Genomic DNA, 19,643 nt, shown 5'->3' with positions numbered 1-19,643 from the left:
TTGAAAAAAGTTTGAAAGAAACCTTTTATACAATGTTTTCATTGTCTTGTTCTTTTTCTGGAACTACAATTTCTGATTGGGAAAACAAAAGTCTTCCTAGATACAAGAATGAGGTTTTAAGAGATAATCTTTGTTTCTAATTAAGTGTGGAAGCTATCAACTATTCCATTGTCCCCAGTGTCAGAATATGCTGAATAAGATTTTGCTTTTTCTCAGGGTCTAGCATTTATTAAGCACTCAGCAAATGCTTACTGAATGAATGAATGACTCTGCCCAAGCTCGTGTCTTTGTCTCGAAGCTGTATCTTCCGTCACAGTATTAAAATGTTTTTTATGAACATGAGCATCTGGCTTCACATACAGAGCAGCACATTCCATATGTTGCCCTAACTGGATCACCAACTGGAGGAAAGTAAGTCGCAAGATGATTGCTTAGACTCGGTTTTTCCCCATATCTCTGAGGCAAAAGGAATGCTATTAGGCTGACCGATTTATAGAAAGCAGTGCCTATTGTTTCTGCACTAGGATGGAGTCAATTCCATCCAAAGCCAATAGAAGAGACAATACTCTAAAGGAAGGCCTAGGAGCCATGAGTAACTGCCGAGGGTACCACAGATGCTGGGTTAGACAAGCAAGAAATAGTGACGATGTGACTTCTGTTTTTATGATGGCTCAGTGGAAAACTAATACATATAACCAGTGTGTTAGAAATAATTCCACATCTCCTAAGATTTAAAGAAAATCTTTACATTGGTTAAAAAGATACTGATAAGTTTTTGGGTATAACATTTGATACCAGGCTTTTGTTTTTAAGTAAAAAACCCTAAGATGCAACTTACTGTGCAGTGGAAAGTGTTAGGACTCACTAGACATTGATTAGCTGACTGACCAAGAGTGTTTATCAGTCAACAAAACTATTTCCAGAGAGGTTTTAAATAAAACAGTTGGCTTTATGTAGATTATGGTTAATATCTTTTGCAGATTTTCTAAGAAATATTTCCCTATCAGAAGTCCTCAAAACATTCCTTTATCATTTTCCTTCTAAATCTTTTATACATGCTTAAGGAAAATGTGCATGCTCTAATTTGGGGGAACATGATCCTTTAGGCATTAATTGAATCAACTTTGGTTACCATGTTGTTCTATTTATTTTTTGTTGCTTGAGCTAAAAACTGAGTGACTTCAAATACAATATAATAGTTCCATTTTGCTCTATACATTTTTTTACTTTAATAACTTTGTTTAGAACTGTTATACCTACTTCAGTTGAAATTTCTATTATTTTTGAGAGTCTCCTTATCCCTATTAAGGGTTTTCACTTTAATATTTGTAAGGCTAATATTGATATAGCTATCCTAACCAGGTATATTTGCTTGTTTTATTTTCCCTAATTCTACTTTTTGTCTTTCTCTGTCCTTGCACTGGCTTTTGTAAACTGTATATATTGAACAAGGTAGACTTTTTTTTATTAATCTGGTGAGATAGGCAATTTATATTTATTGTAACCATTTATTATATACTATGCCATCTCTTTGCTTTTTCTATGCTTTTTCTTCCTTTCTTGCATTTTTGTGGTCTATCAGAGTTGGCATTTCTAAAATGTTTTTCCCTTATTTCGAAATGTTTTCTCTCTACTGGCTTGAAAGTTATATTGTATTGCTATTCTTTAATGGTTATCTGAAAATTTCCTGTTAAGTACTTAGATTAACAAAGTCGAAAGTCATTCATTATCTTAACTTCCACCCTAAAGAGTATCGGGATCTTGGAGCACTCACACTAACTTCTAAGTGCTCCCGGACACTTTCCCCACATATATATTTTCTGAGTTATGTAAAATGTTGCTAGTATTTTAATTATGCTCTTTCTTACTCCACAGAGTAACTACTTCTTAATATAGATAGTATTTATTTACATTTCCCATGATTATTGATTTTTTAGCTCACCATACCTTCTTGCATCTCAGATTTTCCTCCTAGTCATTTTGCTCTACTCTAAAATTCATCCTGATTCTTGAGTGAAAGTCCATTGTTTGTAAATGCTCATTTTGAGAAAAAAGTGTTTTTAATATACCCTTGATTTTGAGAGATAATTTCACTGGGCACTCATTCTATTGAGTTATTCTCTCAGTACCTTAAAGATGGTATTCCACTGTCTTTTGCCTTCCAGTTTTGTCTCTGAAAAGTCCCCTGTCGGCCAGGTGCAGTGGCTCACACCTCTAATCCCAGCACTTTGGGAGGCCGAGGCAGGTAGATCACCTGAAGTCAGGAGTTCAAGAACAGCCCGGCCAACATGACAAAACACAGTCTTTACTAAAATACAAAGTAATTAGCCGGGGGTGGTGGTGCACACCTGTACTCCCAGCTACTTGGGAGGCTGAGGCAGGAGAATCAACTGAACCTGGGAAATGGAGGTTGCAGTGAGCAGAGATCACACCACTACACTCCATCATGGGCAACAGAACAAGACTCTGTCTCAAAAAATAAATAAATAAAATAAAAAGTTTCCTGTCAATTTGTCATTCCTTTAGAAGTGGATAGTTATTTTGGCTGCTTTTAAGATCCTTTGCCTTTGTAAGTTTGACTATAATGAATATACATTGGCTTCCTTTTCCTAGTTGATATACTTTTTGTTTCTTGTGTATGTGGATCCACTTTTTTTTTTTTTTTTTTTTTGAGACAGGGTACAGTGGCACCATCATAGCTCACTGAAGCCTTGAATTCCTGGGCTCATGTGATCCTCCTTCCTCAGCCTCCTGAGTAGCTGGGACCACAGGTGTGTGCCACCATGCCTGGCTAATTTTTGCATTTTTTGTACAGATGGAGTTTCACCATGTTGCTCAGGCTGGTCTTGGACTCTTGGGCTCAAGTGATCTTTCCACCTCAGCCTCTCAAGTAGCTGGGACTACAGGTTCATGTCACCGCATCTGGTTAATTCTTAATTTTTTATTTTTTATTTTTGTAGAGATGGAGATAGAGTGGGGGCTCTTGCTTCATTTCCCAGCTTGATCTCAAACTCCTGGTTTCAAGTGATCCTTCTGCTTTGGCCTCCCCAAATGCTGTGATTACAGGCATGAGCCACCACACCGGGTCCCAAGCTTTTCTTAGCTCTGGAAATTTGTCAGCAATTACCTCAATTTTTTTCTGTTTTCTACTTCTTAGACTCCAATTAGCACAAACTAAACCTTCCCATTTTATCCTTCAGGTCTCGTAATCTCTAATTCATATTTTCTATCCCTTTATCTGTTTTTGCTGCAATATGTTGTTTCCTCAGTTAAAACTTGATAGTCAACAATTCCTTTAGTTGTGATGAATCTGCTCTTAAACCATTCATTATGTTATATATTTCAAGAATTAAATTTCACGACTAAGTTGTCTTTGGTTCTTTTTAATATCTGCCTTTTAACATATCTTTTATTTCATGTTCATTTTAATTCATACATTATTTATTTAAACATATAACTGTTATTCTACTTCTGCTAGTTGCAATACCTGAATTCCCTGAATATCTAAATCTACTGTTTCTCAACGCAAATGGTGTGTTTCCTTGCATGTGTGATTAATCTAGAAGCATTAATTAGGGAGGCTTTCCTTCAGAGGGGATTTTCATCCACTTCTTAGAGTAACCACCAGAGTCCACTGACTTAGGACTACTTTAATGCTTTAAAGCATTCCTGGTTTTATGAAGGAGTCTTAGGTTCACTTTCTTTACTTTGCCTGGAGTCCATGGCTTAGTCTCAGAGGCACAGTTTTCCTGTTTCTCAACTACTTTAATTTTAGCCCACTTTCATTGGTAATAACCTTTAGTGATTATCTTTCTTTCTAATGAGCCAGGAAATGAACTAATATTATGTGTGTTGTATTTTATCCAAGAACTAGTTGTATTTTAGCAGAAGGATCCTTGAGTATACCTAGTCAACCATATGGCAGGAAGCAGAAATCATCTACACCTTAGTTGATTTTGGTAATTTGCATTTTTCATATAAATTATTCATTTTCTGTTTTGTGATATATTGGCATAAAGTTGTTTATAGTGTCTTATTATTATTTTAAAATCTATGTTTGGTTATTTATCTGTATTTTCATTCCTAAATTTTTTATGTCTTCTATTTTTTTCCAGATCAGTTTCACCAAGTTATGTGTACTTTATGTATTTATTTAAAGAGACCAACTTTTGTTTAACTTGATCTTCTCTTCTACAGTATGGGTTTATATTCCAGGGGATCAGCCAACATTTTCCGTAAAGGGCCAGAAATTTTAAAACTGAAAAATGCAGGAATCAATATGAAATACTTAATTGATAGGCTCAATAGCAGAACGGAAGCTACTGCAGAAAGAATGAATAAATTTGAAGATAAAACAAAGAAACAAAGATAAAACAAAGAAGGCAAGACTGAAAAAATTCTTGAAAAAAATGATGGCTGAAAACTCCCCAAATTTGGCAAAAGACATAAACATACAGATGGTGAGAAGACCTCAAATATAATAAAACCCCAAATCTACAAGATACATCATAGTTAAAAACTAAACACAAAGAAAAAAAGAAAAAGAAAAAAGACAAATGACACCTATCTACAGGGATCAAAACAATGTGAAAAACTGGATTTTTCATGGGGAACTATGAAATCTTCTTTCCTTTTTTTTTTTTTTTTTTTTGAGGAGTCTCATTCTGTTGCTCAGACTGGAGTACAGTGGTGCGATCTCGGCTCACTGTAATCTCCGCCTATAGGTTCAAGTGATTCTCCTGCCTCAGCTTCCCAAATGGCTGGGATTACAGACGTGCACCACCATGCTTGCTAGTTTTTGTATTTTTAGTAGAGGCGGGGTTTTGCCATGTTAGCCAGGCTGGTCTCTAACTCCTGACCTCAAGTGATCTGCCCGCTTCGGTTTCCCAAAGTGCTGGGATTACAGGCGTGAGCCACCCCTCTTGGCTGGAAGCGGCAGAACAATTTTCAAGTGCTGAAAGAAAAGAACTATCAACCTACAAGTCTATGTCCAGTGTAAATATTCTTCAGATATGACGGGAAAATCAAGACATTTTCAGATGAAAGAAAACTAAGAGAATTTGTTGCTAGTGGAACTACAATAATAATAATAAGGCTAAAGGAGTGCTCTAAATAGAAAGGAAATGATAAATGAAGGAGTTTTGGAATATCAGACATCAAAAGTCTAACAGAAAGTACAACCAAAAACTCTACATATAAATCTGACAGCTTAGATGAAATGGACTAATTCCTCTAAAAATACAAACTATCACAACTCAATATGAAACAGATATATTAAATAGCCATATAACTGTTGTAAAAGTTGAAATTATAATAAAAAGAACTCCCTCCCCAAAAATCTCCAGGCCCAGATGATTTCATTGGAAAGTTCTATCAAATGTTTTAAAAAGCACTGACACCAATTCTATACAATCTCCATTAGAAAACAGAAGAGAAAGGAATACTTCCCAGTTCATTTTGAAGCTAGTACTACCCTGATACCACCAACCAGTATGTCTCATTAAAACAGATGCAAAAATCCTTAACAAAACATTAGCCAAAAGAATGACACTATATATACAAATATACCCTATGACCAAGTGGAGTTTATCTCAAAGATGTAACAGTGGTTCAGCATTCAAAAATCAATCAACGTATCTACCACATTAATGGGCTAAAGAAGAAATTGACATGATTATATAAATTAATGCAGAAAAAGCATTTGACAATTCAACACAAATTCATAATAAAAATTTGCATAAAAAAAGGAATAAAGGATAACTTCCTTAACTTTAGCAAGCATCTGCTTTAAAAACCTACAGATAACATTATACTTCATGATGAAACACTGAATCCTTTCCTCCTAAGACCAGAAACAAGTCAAGGATCTCTACTCTCGCTGCTCTTATTTCTGCTGGAATTTCTACCCACTGCTTTAAGGCAATGAAAGGAAAAAAAGGAATACAGGTCAGAAATGAAGAAATAAAACTATTCATTATTTGCAGATGACACGACTGTCTATGTTAAAAAAAAAAAAAAAAAGTCCCAGGAATCAATCAAAATCCCTTAAAATGAGTAAGTGGGCTCATTAAAGTCTCAGTATACAAAATAGAAAAATTCACTTTATTTCTATATACTTAGAACAGACATGTGAACATGGAAATTCAAAATACAATGCTATTTGCAATCTCTCTCAAACATTAAATTGCTTAGGTATAAATCTAACAAAAATGTACAGAACTTGTATGCTGAAAAACCACACAATACTGATTAAGGAAAACAAAATTAAAAGAAGTGAAGTGATCCTATGATCATGAACGGGAAGGCTTAACATGGTAAAGAAAACAAAATTAAAAAGAAGTGAAGTGATCCTGTGATCATGAATGGGAAGGCTTAACACGGTAAAGATGTCAAATCTCCCCAAATTGATGTATAGGTATAACATAGTTCCTATCAAAATCCCAGTAAGATATTTGAATAGATACAGACAAGATTATTCTAGAATTTATATGGGAAGACAAAGGAACTAAGTGGCTAAAACAATTTTGAAAAAGAATAAAGTGGAATAAATCAGCTATTTGATTTCAAGACTTACTACAGTAATCAATATTCTGGTCTTGGTGGAGGTATAGACACACAGTCTAATGGAAAAGAATAGAAAACCCAGATATAGACCCACACAAATATGCCCAATTGATTTCTCGTTAACTCATTTTTGCTCAACTGATTTTTGACAGAGGTGCAAAAACAATTCAATGGAGAAAAGAGAGCCTTTTCAACAAATATCATGTTGGGGTAATTGAATATCCATAGGCAACAACAACAAAAATGAACCTAGACCTAAGTCTCACATTTTATACAAAATTAACGCAAAATGGAAAAGTAAAATGTAAACTATAATACATTTAGAAAAGAACATAAAAGAGAACATTTTGGGGATCTAAAGAGAGAGGCAAATTCTTTATACCAGAAGCATGATCCATAAAAAGAAAAATGGACAGAGTGGACTTCATCAAAATTAAACACTTCTGCTCTGTGAAAGGCCCAGAAAAGAGAAATGAAAAGACAGGCTACTGACTGGGAGGAAATATTTGTAAATCACACATCCAACAAAGGACTAGTATCTAGAAAAAAAAAAAAACACACACACACACACACACACACACACACAGACACACGGACACACACACACATTATTTAAAAGCCCTCAAAACTCAACAGAAAAAAATCCAATTAGAAAGAAAAGACATGAAGAAACATGTCACTAAAGAAGAGAGAGAGGTGACAAATAAGCATATGAAACAAAGATGCTCAACATCATTGCCATTAGCACAGGGTAAATGGCAAATCAAAACTGCAATGAGCTGTCACTATACACCTATTAGAATGACTGAAATAAAAAGTAGAGATACCACCAAACGCTGAAAAGGACATGAAGCAACTGGATCACTCATACACCACTGGTGGGTATACAAAATAGTACAGCTACGCTATTTAAGTTTGGCAATTTCTTAAAAACTAAACATTCAACTACTATATGCCCCAACTAGTATATAACTGCTGGGTATTTGACCTTGAAAACTAGATTATGTTCACACAAAAACTTGTACGCACGTTTATAGCAACTTTATTTATAGTAGCCAAAAACTGGCCCAATGTCTTTCAGCAGGTGAACAGTTAAACAAACGGTGGTACATCTAAGCTAAGGGATTCTATTCACACTAAAAAGTACCTGTCAATAGACTTGATACACACAATAAGCTGGATTAATCTCCAGAAAATCATGCTAAATGAAAAAAAGCCAATCCCAAAAGGTTACATATTATGATTCCAGTTATATAGCTTTATTGAAATTGAAAAAAAAAAAAAAAAAACTATAAAAATGGACAACAGAGTAAGGTTGCCAAGGGTTAAGAAGGGAGTAGGGATGGGAGTGAAGTGGGTATGGTCATCAAAGGCAAGATGAGGGATCTCTGTGCTAGAAGAAGTTCTGTGTGGAAACGTTCTGTATCTTAGCTATACCAGTGTCAATATCCTGGGTATGATATTGTACGACAGTTCTGAAAGATGTTCACTGTGTGGGAAAAGGTACACGAAAGAGGTCTCTGTATTATTTCTTTTTTTCTTTTCTTTTTTTTTTTTTTTTGAGATAGAGTCTCACTCTGTCGCTCAGGCTGGAGTGCAGTGGCGCGATCTCTGCTCACTGCAACCCACGCCTCCCGGGTTCAAGTGATTCTCCTGCCTCAGCCTCCTAAGTAGCTGGGATTATAGGCGTGTGCCACCGCGCCCAGCTAATTTTTTGTATTTTTAGTAGAGATGAGGTTTCACCGTGTTAGCCAGGATGGTCTCGATCTCCTGATATCGTGATCCACCTGCCTCAGCCTCCCAAAGTGCTGGGATTACAACCATGAGCCACAACATCCGGCAGGTCTCTGTATTATTTCTTATAACAGCATGTGAATCCAGTTTTCAAAAGTTTAATTAAAAATACTAGCATTATACATATTTTACACTTATAAAGAATGGGATCTTTATTTCAAATGTCCATACCATTCCAAAGGAAAGTATTGGTCACATACTCCATTCTAGATTTAAAGAAAATTTAAAACAACATAGAAAATTTCTGAATGACTAAGAAAAATGTTTGACCACTGATCAGGAAAAGACATAAAGACAATAGGGTAGCCCTAATTTTGAACAAAAAATGTTTGTGTATTGCCTCCAAGATAGAACTAACGTGAATTTCTTGAACAAGAAGTGTTTATTTATTGCCTCCAAGATAGAACTAACGTGAATGTTATATAACTAAGGTTATGTTACTATTAGCAAATTTTGGTATATACCCCACTATAAAATAGTACTTAAATGTTAAAACTATGATAACCTTTATGAGGCTGAACATTAAATGTGGCCCTGGAAAGAGGTTGGATGTGGTGAGGCACATTGAAAATGCCTCAAAATGAACTCAAAACGACCACAGCACCTAGGTTTGAAATAAGAATAAAATAAAATAAAATATTCCCCATTAAAATCTTGTTTTATTTTTAAAATCATTACTGACAGAAGGATCAGCTTTGATCTGAGAGCTTTTCACCATCTAGTTTTTAGCTATACAAGTTATTAAAAAAGCAAAAGCTTATATCTACTTGGATTAAAAACCTAATTTCTAGAAAATAGGTTCTCTTCTTTCTGTTCTGAGTTTAATATTTCAGATCTCCCATTAAACAACTGATTAAAAAACTTTCAGAGGGCATTAGAAAGTGAAATTAGGTATCAGAAAAATCTTAGTCTAGGCTAAATAACTGTATTTATAAGTTTTCTACCAATGCTATTAGGTGTTGGAGTTAGTAACTACTGTCTAACGATACTTACAGTAAACACTTAAAAATCTGTACTTTGGGTTGGCCAAAGTGGGAATTAATGCCCTTTCAAGTTTATTTAAAGATTCAGTTCAGTTCTAGAAAACTCCCTCTCCAACAAGTAGAGGTGTTGTGCGTGTAACGACTGCACAGGAAATCTGGTTTTGCCTTCCACCACTTACATTTTAAGCATAAATGCCATCACTGCACAAAACCTACAGGAATCCCACTCTGAGTAATTAAGTGACCAACCTCTTAAAAACCTGCCAGAAGCAACAGTGTCTATAAAAACCTATTTAGTGTGTTATTTAGCTCTATTTCTGCATTTAAAATTAGGATTGGGAGAAAAATATTATGTAATATTCATATTAGCCAAATGATTACCAAAACAAAGAAATAAAATTGGTGTATTGATATGGTATTTAAATTATGAGAAAATGTGCCAATAGGAAGATTTTATCTTTATTCCTATTTGATTTAGAAGAAAAGATTTGTCAAGGGATGGGGTAGGGTTAAATTAAAAACATTTTAAGATACGTTTCTTATATGGAGCATACTTACTGTTTTTGCTTTGAGTGTATTCTGATGAAATATAGATTCCAAATTCCCTTTGGCTCTCACCCTTCTGTCTAGTGCTTTGCCCTCTATTTGGGGCAGTAATTCTATACATATCCTGTAAATGTCTGTCCTGATGATCAGGATGCTCAAGCTCTGAATCCAACAGCTGCCACCAAGAGAGCGGCTCCTTTTTGGAGCCATTACACACAGATCATCACTCAAATCAGTAGTTTCTCTTTAGAAAACTAGTAATTTTCTGGTAGTCTGTCAATTAAGAAAAGAAAATGAAATTCGGTTACTTAGTAAGGAAAACTGGATAAACAGGAGGCTGGTCCAAAGGGAGATTTATACTTAGACATTTCCTTTCTTCCTTGCCTCCTTCCTTTCACACAGGTATTTCCCTTCTTTTAACACACCAAGTGCTTTTCATATGCCAAATAACAAAACTTAAACTCCCTGAGGGCAGGAAGCTTATTCTTTTGGTTCACTCTTGGAACACCCTGTGCCCAGGCATTTGGTAGCCCGGCAAAACACTGGCCCCAAATAAGTGCCAAATTAAGTATTTATTAAGGAACTACTATGGGAGGGAAGGAAGAAGGGAAGGAAGGAAACTGTGTTAAGTCTTGGGGCCCCAGAAGCTTAGTATACGTATTTTTTATTTTGGTTGGAAAAAAATGACTTGCTTACCATCTACAGCCAATGCTTCTACATTTTTCCATCAAATAATCTTTAATGAAAGTGAAGAAAATGCTGAGGCTTCCACTTCATGTGGTTTGAACTGTACATCTCAGTGCTCGTTTCACAATTATGCTAGACTGACAACTCATTGCTCTTTCTAGAATGTCCTCTGCAGTGCAGGTAGACCAGAAACCGCACTTCCCACAGACTCCTTCTGTCTCTGGTTCTAAGTTAGAGTTGACCAGTGATAGGCATTTCCAGGAGAAAAGGAGAGACCATCTTTCCTCAGAGGCCACTGCAGGCAGAAGTGTAGGCAGGCAGCGGACATGAGTTTCACAGCAGTTTCAAAATCTCTTGCAAGGCACTGGCTTAACAGCTGACAGCTGGGGACAGCTCCCTGAGACACACTGGCAGTGCTGCATGCCAAGACAGCACAGCCTTCTGGATGTTCTCAAGAGTCACAGCAGTGCCTGGGCCAGCTCCTGAGATCCACCCACTTTGCAGCTGCAGACACCTCCCTCACCCACCATTTTGATGTCTAGTTCCCTATGTTAAAACACTTTGTACTTATAATCCATCAAGTGGTTTCCTTTTTTCTAACTGAATTGTTAAAATACGCAAAATTCACATTAAAGAAAAAGGTTTCCTACCTATCTTGTGATCTCAGTGAATGAGATGCTGCTTCATCCAATCTACTGACTTTGGAAAATCCAGCTGAAATGAGGAAAGATAATAGTGCATATCTGGCAACTAAGTAATTTCTTGTCCCATCTCTCATGTCACAGTATTTTGATAACACAAATTCCTAAATACTCAGAAAAAATGGTTTTTATCTTAATTGATTTATAAATTATGTTAGGGTAGCTGTTAAATAGATTCTTTTGTCAAAGAAGCAGTATATTGTAACACTTTCAGGCTCCCATTGGCTTAAAATTTGATTTCTTTGCTGATGAGTCAAACTGTTCAAATGTTATGGAGAACTAAAAAGGCCTGGGATTCACAGGTTTATTTTTTGTTTTAACTGAATCATGAAAATACACAACTTTTTTTTTTTTTCCAGGAAAGACAGATGTTATTTACCACCAACGAATTTTTATCATATTTAAATGAACTTGAAAATGTCATTCAACTCAAATCCCTCAATCAATTTACTTCAGCCCATTCTGAAACTTTATATTGCAGCAAACCAGCCATGTGAAAGAAATAAATTCAATTTTGACTTTCAAAAAAAATAAATGCTGAATAAGTTACCTTGTGAACCTTAGCTATTAAGGTGGACAATGACTTTATTTTCTTTACGTAAGTTTTATATTTTATTATGACATTCATTTTTCTACATGAAGACACAAAAATTATACCAACTACATAAACTGTTTTGTACTTTCCTTGCTAAACCACAGATGTATTTCAAGGAAAGAGGGGCCTTTAAAGGCACTTATTTATCATTGTAGGTGTGTCTAAAAAATTGATATTCAAAAACACAACTTTTTTGTTTACAAAATTTTACAATTTTTAACAAAAGCAGTGAAGACACTAAACGACCCTGTGGCGACCTCTTCAAAGTGCAGTGTCCTTGGTCACCGATGCAGATGCTACTGTGGCAGCCAGCGTGCTCAGAGGGTCCAACTCCAGACACTGCATCCACGGCTGTCCTGGACTGAGCTGTACTTCTAAAAGAGATGGTCCCACGTCTACTAAAAAAACAAGCTACTCTATATCAATATGACATCACTCTTTTACCATCAATCATATTGCAAGACCATAGTATTTAATGACAAACACAACAGCCAAATACTTAATGCCACATTGTCATTCAATTTACCTGGCTGGTTAATATCAATCTGTGTTTGAGAATTTCTTTTGAGCACACAAAAACAAATGTATAGTCACTTGATAAGGAAATTCTTCAGTTTGACTCAAATGGACTCACCATGCCGTCAGTTATGAAAACAACTCTAATTTTATTCTCCACAGGGCAACCTTCACTTTTCACAGCAATTCTAAAACTGACCTACAGAAAAATTCAAAATTTTTTTTTAATTTGGCTACCATACTATGTTTCTTATTTAATTTTTTTCTAATCAATACTACTCTTACGTTCCCAATATTTTGTGGGAAGTTTTTCCCTCAAAATTAATGTTTCTTAAAAGAACTGAAACCACTAAAGTTCCTGTTTAAACCACTGATCACTGCCCCAGTTAAAATAATAATAATTTAAAATGATTACACTTCAAATAAAGGTACTAAAATCATGCCCCCCAATTTTAAGTGCTTTTGTTGTTACTGGGTACTCACTGTGAAATGAATAGAAGTAAATGTACTTGACCTGTATGAAAATAAACATTTTATCAAGTACAGCGAAAAAACTGAACTGATGGTGAAAGCCATGGGGCCGGGACTTTAAAACAGCAGTAAGATGCTAGTTTATCACCAGAAACCTCATGTGCCTCTGTGCACTTGAAGACCACATTCGAGCAGGCCTGGTGGGCTGGCCGGGCCTCAGAACAGGTGCTGTTTGTGTGAATTCTCCTCCCTGCATTGTCCATTCTGTTCTAGGGCGGTCTGATTCTGGCAACAGGAGTCTCTGAGTTCCCATCACTTACTCACAAAAGAGTTTTCTGTAATCCCTTTTGTGGAAAAAAGTGGAGTTTTCTGACATGCAAAGAAACTTCTATCAGTCTGACAAAGTAGGTAAAATCGGTGACACCCTAAAATAAAAACCTGGAGTGAACTGGTGCTCCAGAAAGATGCTGAATGGCCACAGTGCATGTGGTGACGTCTCCATGCTGAGGTTTCAGGCAGCGCAGCACTAAGTATCAGGTGACCTGTGGTCCCACCAGAGCATAATTCTCATGAAATAGGCCTAACCAGATACCTTTTAACTCATCTTTATTTTGCTTGCAAAGATATAGTTTACTTAGCTACTTACTATTTGTTCCCATTTGAAGTCTCAGAGCTTGCTAAGTTAAGCATTGCCTTCAGTACTGAACTGCTATACAAGAACATTATAAAATACAAAGTATAAACTAAGATAATCCTCTTTACAGAATTCAGATTAGTGCATTAAAACAACATTGATTTCAAAAGGGAAGTGAGATAACTGGCAAACATCCAATTGCTTTTCTAATGAAGGATGGCACAAAAGGTAAACACTAAATTTTAAGTGTCGGGCGCGCAAAAACAGTTAATTGTGGGAAAGTTACTTTCCAAAAGTAATTTTGACCTAAAAATAGTAGCCATTATTCTATAAGACATAAGGGAAGGTAAATAATGGCCCACAAAATGAAATGATACGGTTAAGATAACTAGGTTAGTGGAATAACAAACTGGGATCTTTAGAATCCAAACACGATAGGAATTGGTATTGGTTTTTCATACTCTTCTTCCAAACGATGTTAAACATTTATAGTAACTACACTTTCCCCAGTAAACATCAGACTTAAATAGGCCATATGTAAAAACAACCTGTCCTTAGTAATTTTACTAGGCAATCTACAGCAAAAGCTTAATATATACACAGAAGGAGTATCAAATAAACTAGAAAAGTATTCACCGACTTCAGAGTAAAAAGGATCTTAAAAGAAAACCAACAGAAAAATGAAAGACACTTTGTGCTGTTGTGAACCAGAAAAATACACCCCATGAATAGACCTTAATTATTTTACATTATTGAGAATATTTTCCCTGCTGAAGCAAATCAAAATTAAATTTGAGAATTTTAATTGAAGTAACACAAATCTAGGTGTGTCACAGTGACAGGGAGATGCAGACAGAATACACACACCTTTAAATTTACGAATTCCCAAAACTAAGTCAAGCAGGGTAAATAAATTACAAATGAAAGGCATACGCAATGTGGGCAAAAACTTAACAACTATTAAATTGAAGACCATGGAAGTTATGTCAGCAGTGATATTTAGAAAATCTTTCAGTATTAGAAAATATCAGATTTAATCCAAAGGAACCACCCCAACCCCCCAATAAAAATAACAAAGTATGGGAACCATCCTTTATACAATAGCTTTAAAATAATAATTTAAAAAAACATGATTACAGGAACCTTCCTACATAATTTAGACAACGTAGTGCAACAGTGTGCTCCTTCATAACTTCAGCGGTTCAGTCCCCATATGATGAGACCAATGATCACAGCTCCAATGACAAGGATAAGAATGATGATGCACAGGGTTTTTCTGGATTTGCGCTGCAGACACAAAAACAAAAAAACATGTTTACAGATTTAGTGGAGTATCTCCATAGCAACTAAAAATAATTTGGTTCATTTCTAGAGTAAAATCAGTAGTAGTAATTGCCCTCAAATTTTTGACTGTGTTTTTTGTTTCTCAAAAATCTCTTTAATATATATGGCAATATTCTTTCAAAAAAAATGACTGAACTAAGGCTACAATTAAGGGAGCAATTTTTCAACTTTCATTGGTAATTTTTCTAAGGGTGTGGCTGAGCTTAAGAAAGAAGACACCACGAAATAAGTTACTGACTTAAACAAGAGACTGAGGTTACCTATGTATGAAAACAGAACAGCTTAAGAGCTTCAACATTCTTTACCTTTTATTACAGTTTTTCTTAAAAATGAGTTCTCGGAAGATATCAGTAAGTATAAATTGGCAACTTTTCTTCACGTGCATTTCTTTCTTTCTTTTTCTTTTTTTTTGAGACGGAGTCTTACTCTGTCGCCTAGGCTGGAGTGCAGTGGCACAATCTCGGCTCACTGGAATCTCCACCTCCCAGGTTCAATTGATTATCCTGCCTCAGCCTCCTGAGTAGCTGGGATTACAGGCACCTGCCACCACACCCAGACAATTTTTTTTGTTTTGTTTTTAGTAGAGACGGAGTTTCACCATGTTGGCCACTATGGTCTCCATCTCCTGACCTCGTGATCCACCCACCTCAGCCTCCCACAGTGCTGGGATTACAAGCCTGAGACACCGTGCCCGGCCCCTCACACACATTTCTTGTTTCCAAAATACAATGATTTTGGAATGAATTTCCAAAATCATTCTCATTCTTTAATACTAATGGGAAACTAAATTCAAAATCTCAACAAACAAGTAAAAACCACAGAGCAAATAAAATCATAATGCTGTCACTGAAAACCGAATGGTTAAGAATTTTGTTTCATTCTTCATTCCTGGTCCAGTTGTAGATTTCTGTATTTCTTTAATGGCGTTTGTGTCTCACATCAACACGCAGGAATCCTTTTTCTTACGAAGTAGAAAAATTTGTAAATTTACTTTGTGTCAAGTAGAAGTACCAAAATATTTATAAAAAGATACATTTCTGAGTCTGAAATTACCCTGAACACCATAGTTTGAATATTCCACATATTCATCTATTTTTCCAGTGAATACACCTCATGTATCAAACACAATTTCTCTAAAATTTCAATATCATGCATAAATATTTTTCCCAGACTCCACTTGGTTACCACAAACACACGTGTAATGTACCTGTGAGTCATCACGAGTATCCCACAATGGTGTATCTGATGCCTGGGGTTCTTCCCTAGTGTGGGGTAATGAGACTCTGGGGCAATGTGGGGATAAGTGAATGTATCACCTTCGTATCAAGGCTTCCAAATAGAACTATTGGAAAGCTGCCTCTTTTCTCAGCACTTGTGCTGCTTAGCCATCTCGGCCCCCTTTGGGAGTTTGGGGAATTAAGCCTGGGGGCAGCTTCCAGTCCTGGGGTGTAGCTTGGGACATGCGCTTTTTCCTGTAGGCTTGGCCTTCCACAAGGAAGAGAAAGAGTAAAACTTGGCAATATATGCACATTCCCCCCAAATCCAAAAGCAAAATAAAATACCACGTGAACCTAGTCACTGATGGATCCTGTTAAGTTTCGGCAGTTATATGCTAACAGCTCCATAAGACTTCCGGCATTTGCAGATGTGTGTGTGTGTGTGTGTGTGTGTGTGTCTGTCTGTGTGTGTGTGTTTTCAATTATTCATGAGGGATACCTAAAGTCCATGACACAGTGATATAGTGATATTAATTCCACTGAGCTGCATATCCGAATGATATGCACAAAGATAATAAACAGGAGTGACTGTCAGTGAATACCATTGGTTATAACTCAGCAAACTCCATACAGCTTCATTATTATTTACTTATCACTGAATATGCAGTAATTTGTCCAGTAAAAGATGGACTGTGAAATGAAAGGCAACTTCTAAGGTTAGTGAGAAAAGCAAAAAGCAATTAAGAATGTCTGAGAAGGTGACAACATCTTAGATAGTTTATAAGAAGTTAACAGCGGCTGGGCATGGTGGCTCCCATCTGTAACGTCAGCACTTTGGGAGACTGAGATGGGTGGATCGCTTGAGCCCAGGAGTTCCAGACCAGCCTGGGCAACACAGCAAAACTCTGTCTCTACAAAAAATACAAAAATTAGCCAGGCGTGGGGGTACACGCTATTCGGGAGGCTCAGGCAGGAGGATGTCTGCAGCCCAGATGGCAGCGGTGGCAGTGAGGCGAGACGACACCACTGCCCTCCAGTCTGGGCATCAGAGCCAGACTCTGTGTCAAAAAAAAAAGTTAATAAGGTAAAGAAAACAATAATTATGAATGACAGCAACAATGGAATGGACTTTTAAAAAGGAAATCAAATGCTACGTGGTATTTAGGGGTTTCCAAAGAGCCTGGCCTTATCCATGCTGAACATCAAAGGTCTGCATATTGTATGATGTATTAATAGTTGATAGTTCTAATATTTGTATAGTACTTGACACATAATTTATATTTGACACATGCATGTGGGCTCCCCATATTAACCTGACTCAAGAAATAAATTCATTCCTGGTGAAGGGTCTGCTGCATGTGGACAGACTATATGATGAACAGTGACACTTCAAGCTAATATGATTTCCACAAGACCTGAAGCAATCTCTCTAGGACAAGGAAATTTACCTCTTTAGTCCAGAGTGTCACTGACAGAAAGAAAAAGTAAAAGGGAGCAGCAAGAAATGGAAGGAGGGGCCTATTACAAAGAGGTTTCTGAGTAGAAATGTCACGACGACATCAGAGATCCCCGGCCATCAGAAAAGCCTGGAATTGTCTCTGCGGCCCAAACACTAAACTTTCTCTCCCTGTGGGCCAAGAATTCTGGTTCAACCCTGAGAAGAACAAAGGCTAAAACCAGTTCTAAACTGCCTGGTATTATTTAAACAGACTTCTCTTCCATGGGATTTTAATTTTTGACATCTTCAGCCACTTTAAACCTAATCTTTCCCTGCTTCCCCAACACAAACACACACACACACATGAAAAGGCTAAGTTATAAGAAAATCGATCACAGTTAAATTACCTGATAATCTGCTGCCCTTGACAGCTGCTGATTTGCTTGCTGAACGTGCACCTCTGCATTTTCCACATTGGCTTCTATGCTATCTGTAAAATAAAATACACACACACCAATGTGTTAAACATGTATTGATGCTGTAGTAACAAATCACTAGATTTCATTCAAGGTAAGATTAAATATGCTCATTATTCAAAGGTTAATCGTAGTATATTGTAAAGTTGAATTTTTTTTAAGACGGCTATAAAAATTACAGTATACACCTATACTATTTTTCAGGTGATCCAAACAGTACACAAGCATTTGTAGAACAGAACTTTGATCATCTTCATTACAGAGCAACTCTGGCTCTACCTGGCAACCCCTGAAGAGTATTGTCACCCTGACATTATCAAATCAGTGTCAGCACAAGGGATATCTCAGTGTCAAACTTCACAGCTTGTTCTATGTCAAGACCAATGCACAAGAGATCAACTCTCTTCTTTCTACTGCTGAAGATTTTGTTCATCATGATAAAAACTGGTACCTTGATCTTTCAAAGAATATTATCTCCTCAGAGGGAAACAAACAGAAAAACCCAAATGCTACAACTTGATCCCTCACTCATTATGTTAGTCATTAATGTTTCTCAATTTCTTTTCCCTCTATGTCTTTGTAAATGGAGTGTAAGTTATTGGAGCATAATACCTACGCTCTACCTGGTTTGTGTTCTATAATGGCCGACTCAGTAGCAAGCATGTGACAATATTTATTTAGGGTAAATACAGAGTGCTGAAAACCATTTACTCTGTGGTCATCAACATACTTCTGTGCTAAAATCTAGCCCTCACCAAGGGCCCATGCAGGCTTCTCAATTGGTGGCAGTTTTTCTTCCCACCCTCCAGGGGCCTGGAGGTGGAACGGGTGTCATTTTGAAGCATGAGACCCTCGTCTCTTCCTCCCTACCAACTCTCAGCTTTAAAGCTCATGCTATCAAACTCAGCCAACCCTCCTTGTTGCAGACATCTATAAATTGCATGGCCTTTTCTTCTCATTCCTTGAATATTTTAGCCTCTGACTCACTGATGCTCTCTCAAATACTTCTCTTATACATACTGGTGACTTCAAGATCCAACTGCTGACCCTTCTAACACCCTGGTCTCAGTTCACTGACCATACTTTCTCCAAAGACGAACACCTTTCCTCACCCACCCATTTCCATGGTCACATCCCAAACCCTGACATTCCAATAACTGCAGCTGTTCCATAATCTCAATTTGAAGGGTCTCACTCTCTGATCACCACTTTCTATCTCTAGAGCTCACTCCTTCTAATTCCCTGGCACCAACAATTTTCAACTTTCATTGATCCTACCACTTTTTCACTGTCCCTCACATATGGCATGTCCTCACTTCCCTCCTTACCCTAGCCTTACAGTCCTTGGACAATCACTTAGCCTCAGCTTACACTCATCCCCAGCTCCTTGCCCCTCCACTTTAGTCATATGACAAAACCCCAACCAGTACCCATGCAGCTGATAATGGATGTAAAAGGGATTAACCATGTTTCACTTTAAAGTCATGACTGCCCAGCAGGTCTACTTCATTTGCCTGATTCCTGAAAGACTATGTCATACTTTCTCTTCTCTCCTCAAGCTTCTCAAGCCTCCTCCGGCATTATCATTCTCAGCCCATGACTTTGATGTCTAGTTCTTTGAGGCAACAGGAACCATCAGAAGACATTTCCACACGTTTTCACGACCCTATCTACATG

At 36.8% G+C, this 19,643-nt stretch overlaps 1 protein-coding gene across 2 annotated transcripts in view; it reads right to left on the bottom strand.

Annotated features, from left to right (window-relative positions):
- Nucleotides 1-11,832: 11,832 nt before the first annotated feature.
- STX7 (syntaxin 7) overlaps nucleotides 11,833-19,643 on the bottom strand; it is a 67,188-nt gene continuing 59,377 nt past the window's right edge. Inside the window, exons 9-10 of one of the 2 annotated variants that reach the window (XM_011974114.1) lie at nucleotides 17,898-17,980; nucleotides 11,833-14,778 (exon numbers count right to left, since the gene is read on the bottom strand). In XM_011974114.1, coding sequence (XP_011829504.1) covers nucleotides 14,686-14,778; nucleotides 17,898-17,980 — 176 coding nt within the window. In that variant the 3' untranslated portion in view covers nucleotides 11,833-14,685. Of the gene's footprint in view, nucleotides 14,779-15,409; nucleotides 15,797-17,897; nucleotides 17,981-19,643 lie in introns of those variants that run through there. The other variant, XM_011974122.1, reaches the window with a different exon arrangement.

Source organism: Mandrillus leucophaeus, unplaced genomic scaffold, assembly GCF_000951045.1.
Source record: "Mandrillus leucophaeus isolate KB7577 unplaced genomic scaffold, Mleu.le_1.0 Scaffold1007, whole genome shotgun sequence".
Taxonomy (NCBI): domain Eukaryota; kingdom Metazoa; phylum Chordata; class Mammalia; order Primates; family Cercopithecidae; genus Mandrillus; species Mandrillus leucophaeus.
The sequence above is the reverse complement of the archived record's forward strand: the minus strand, read 5'-3'. Positions and strand labels throughout refer to the sequence as shown.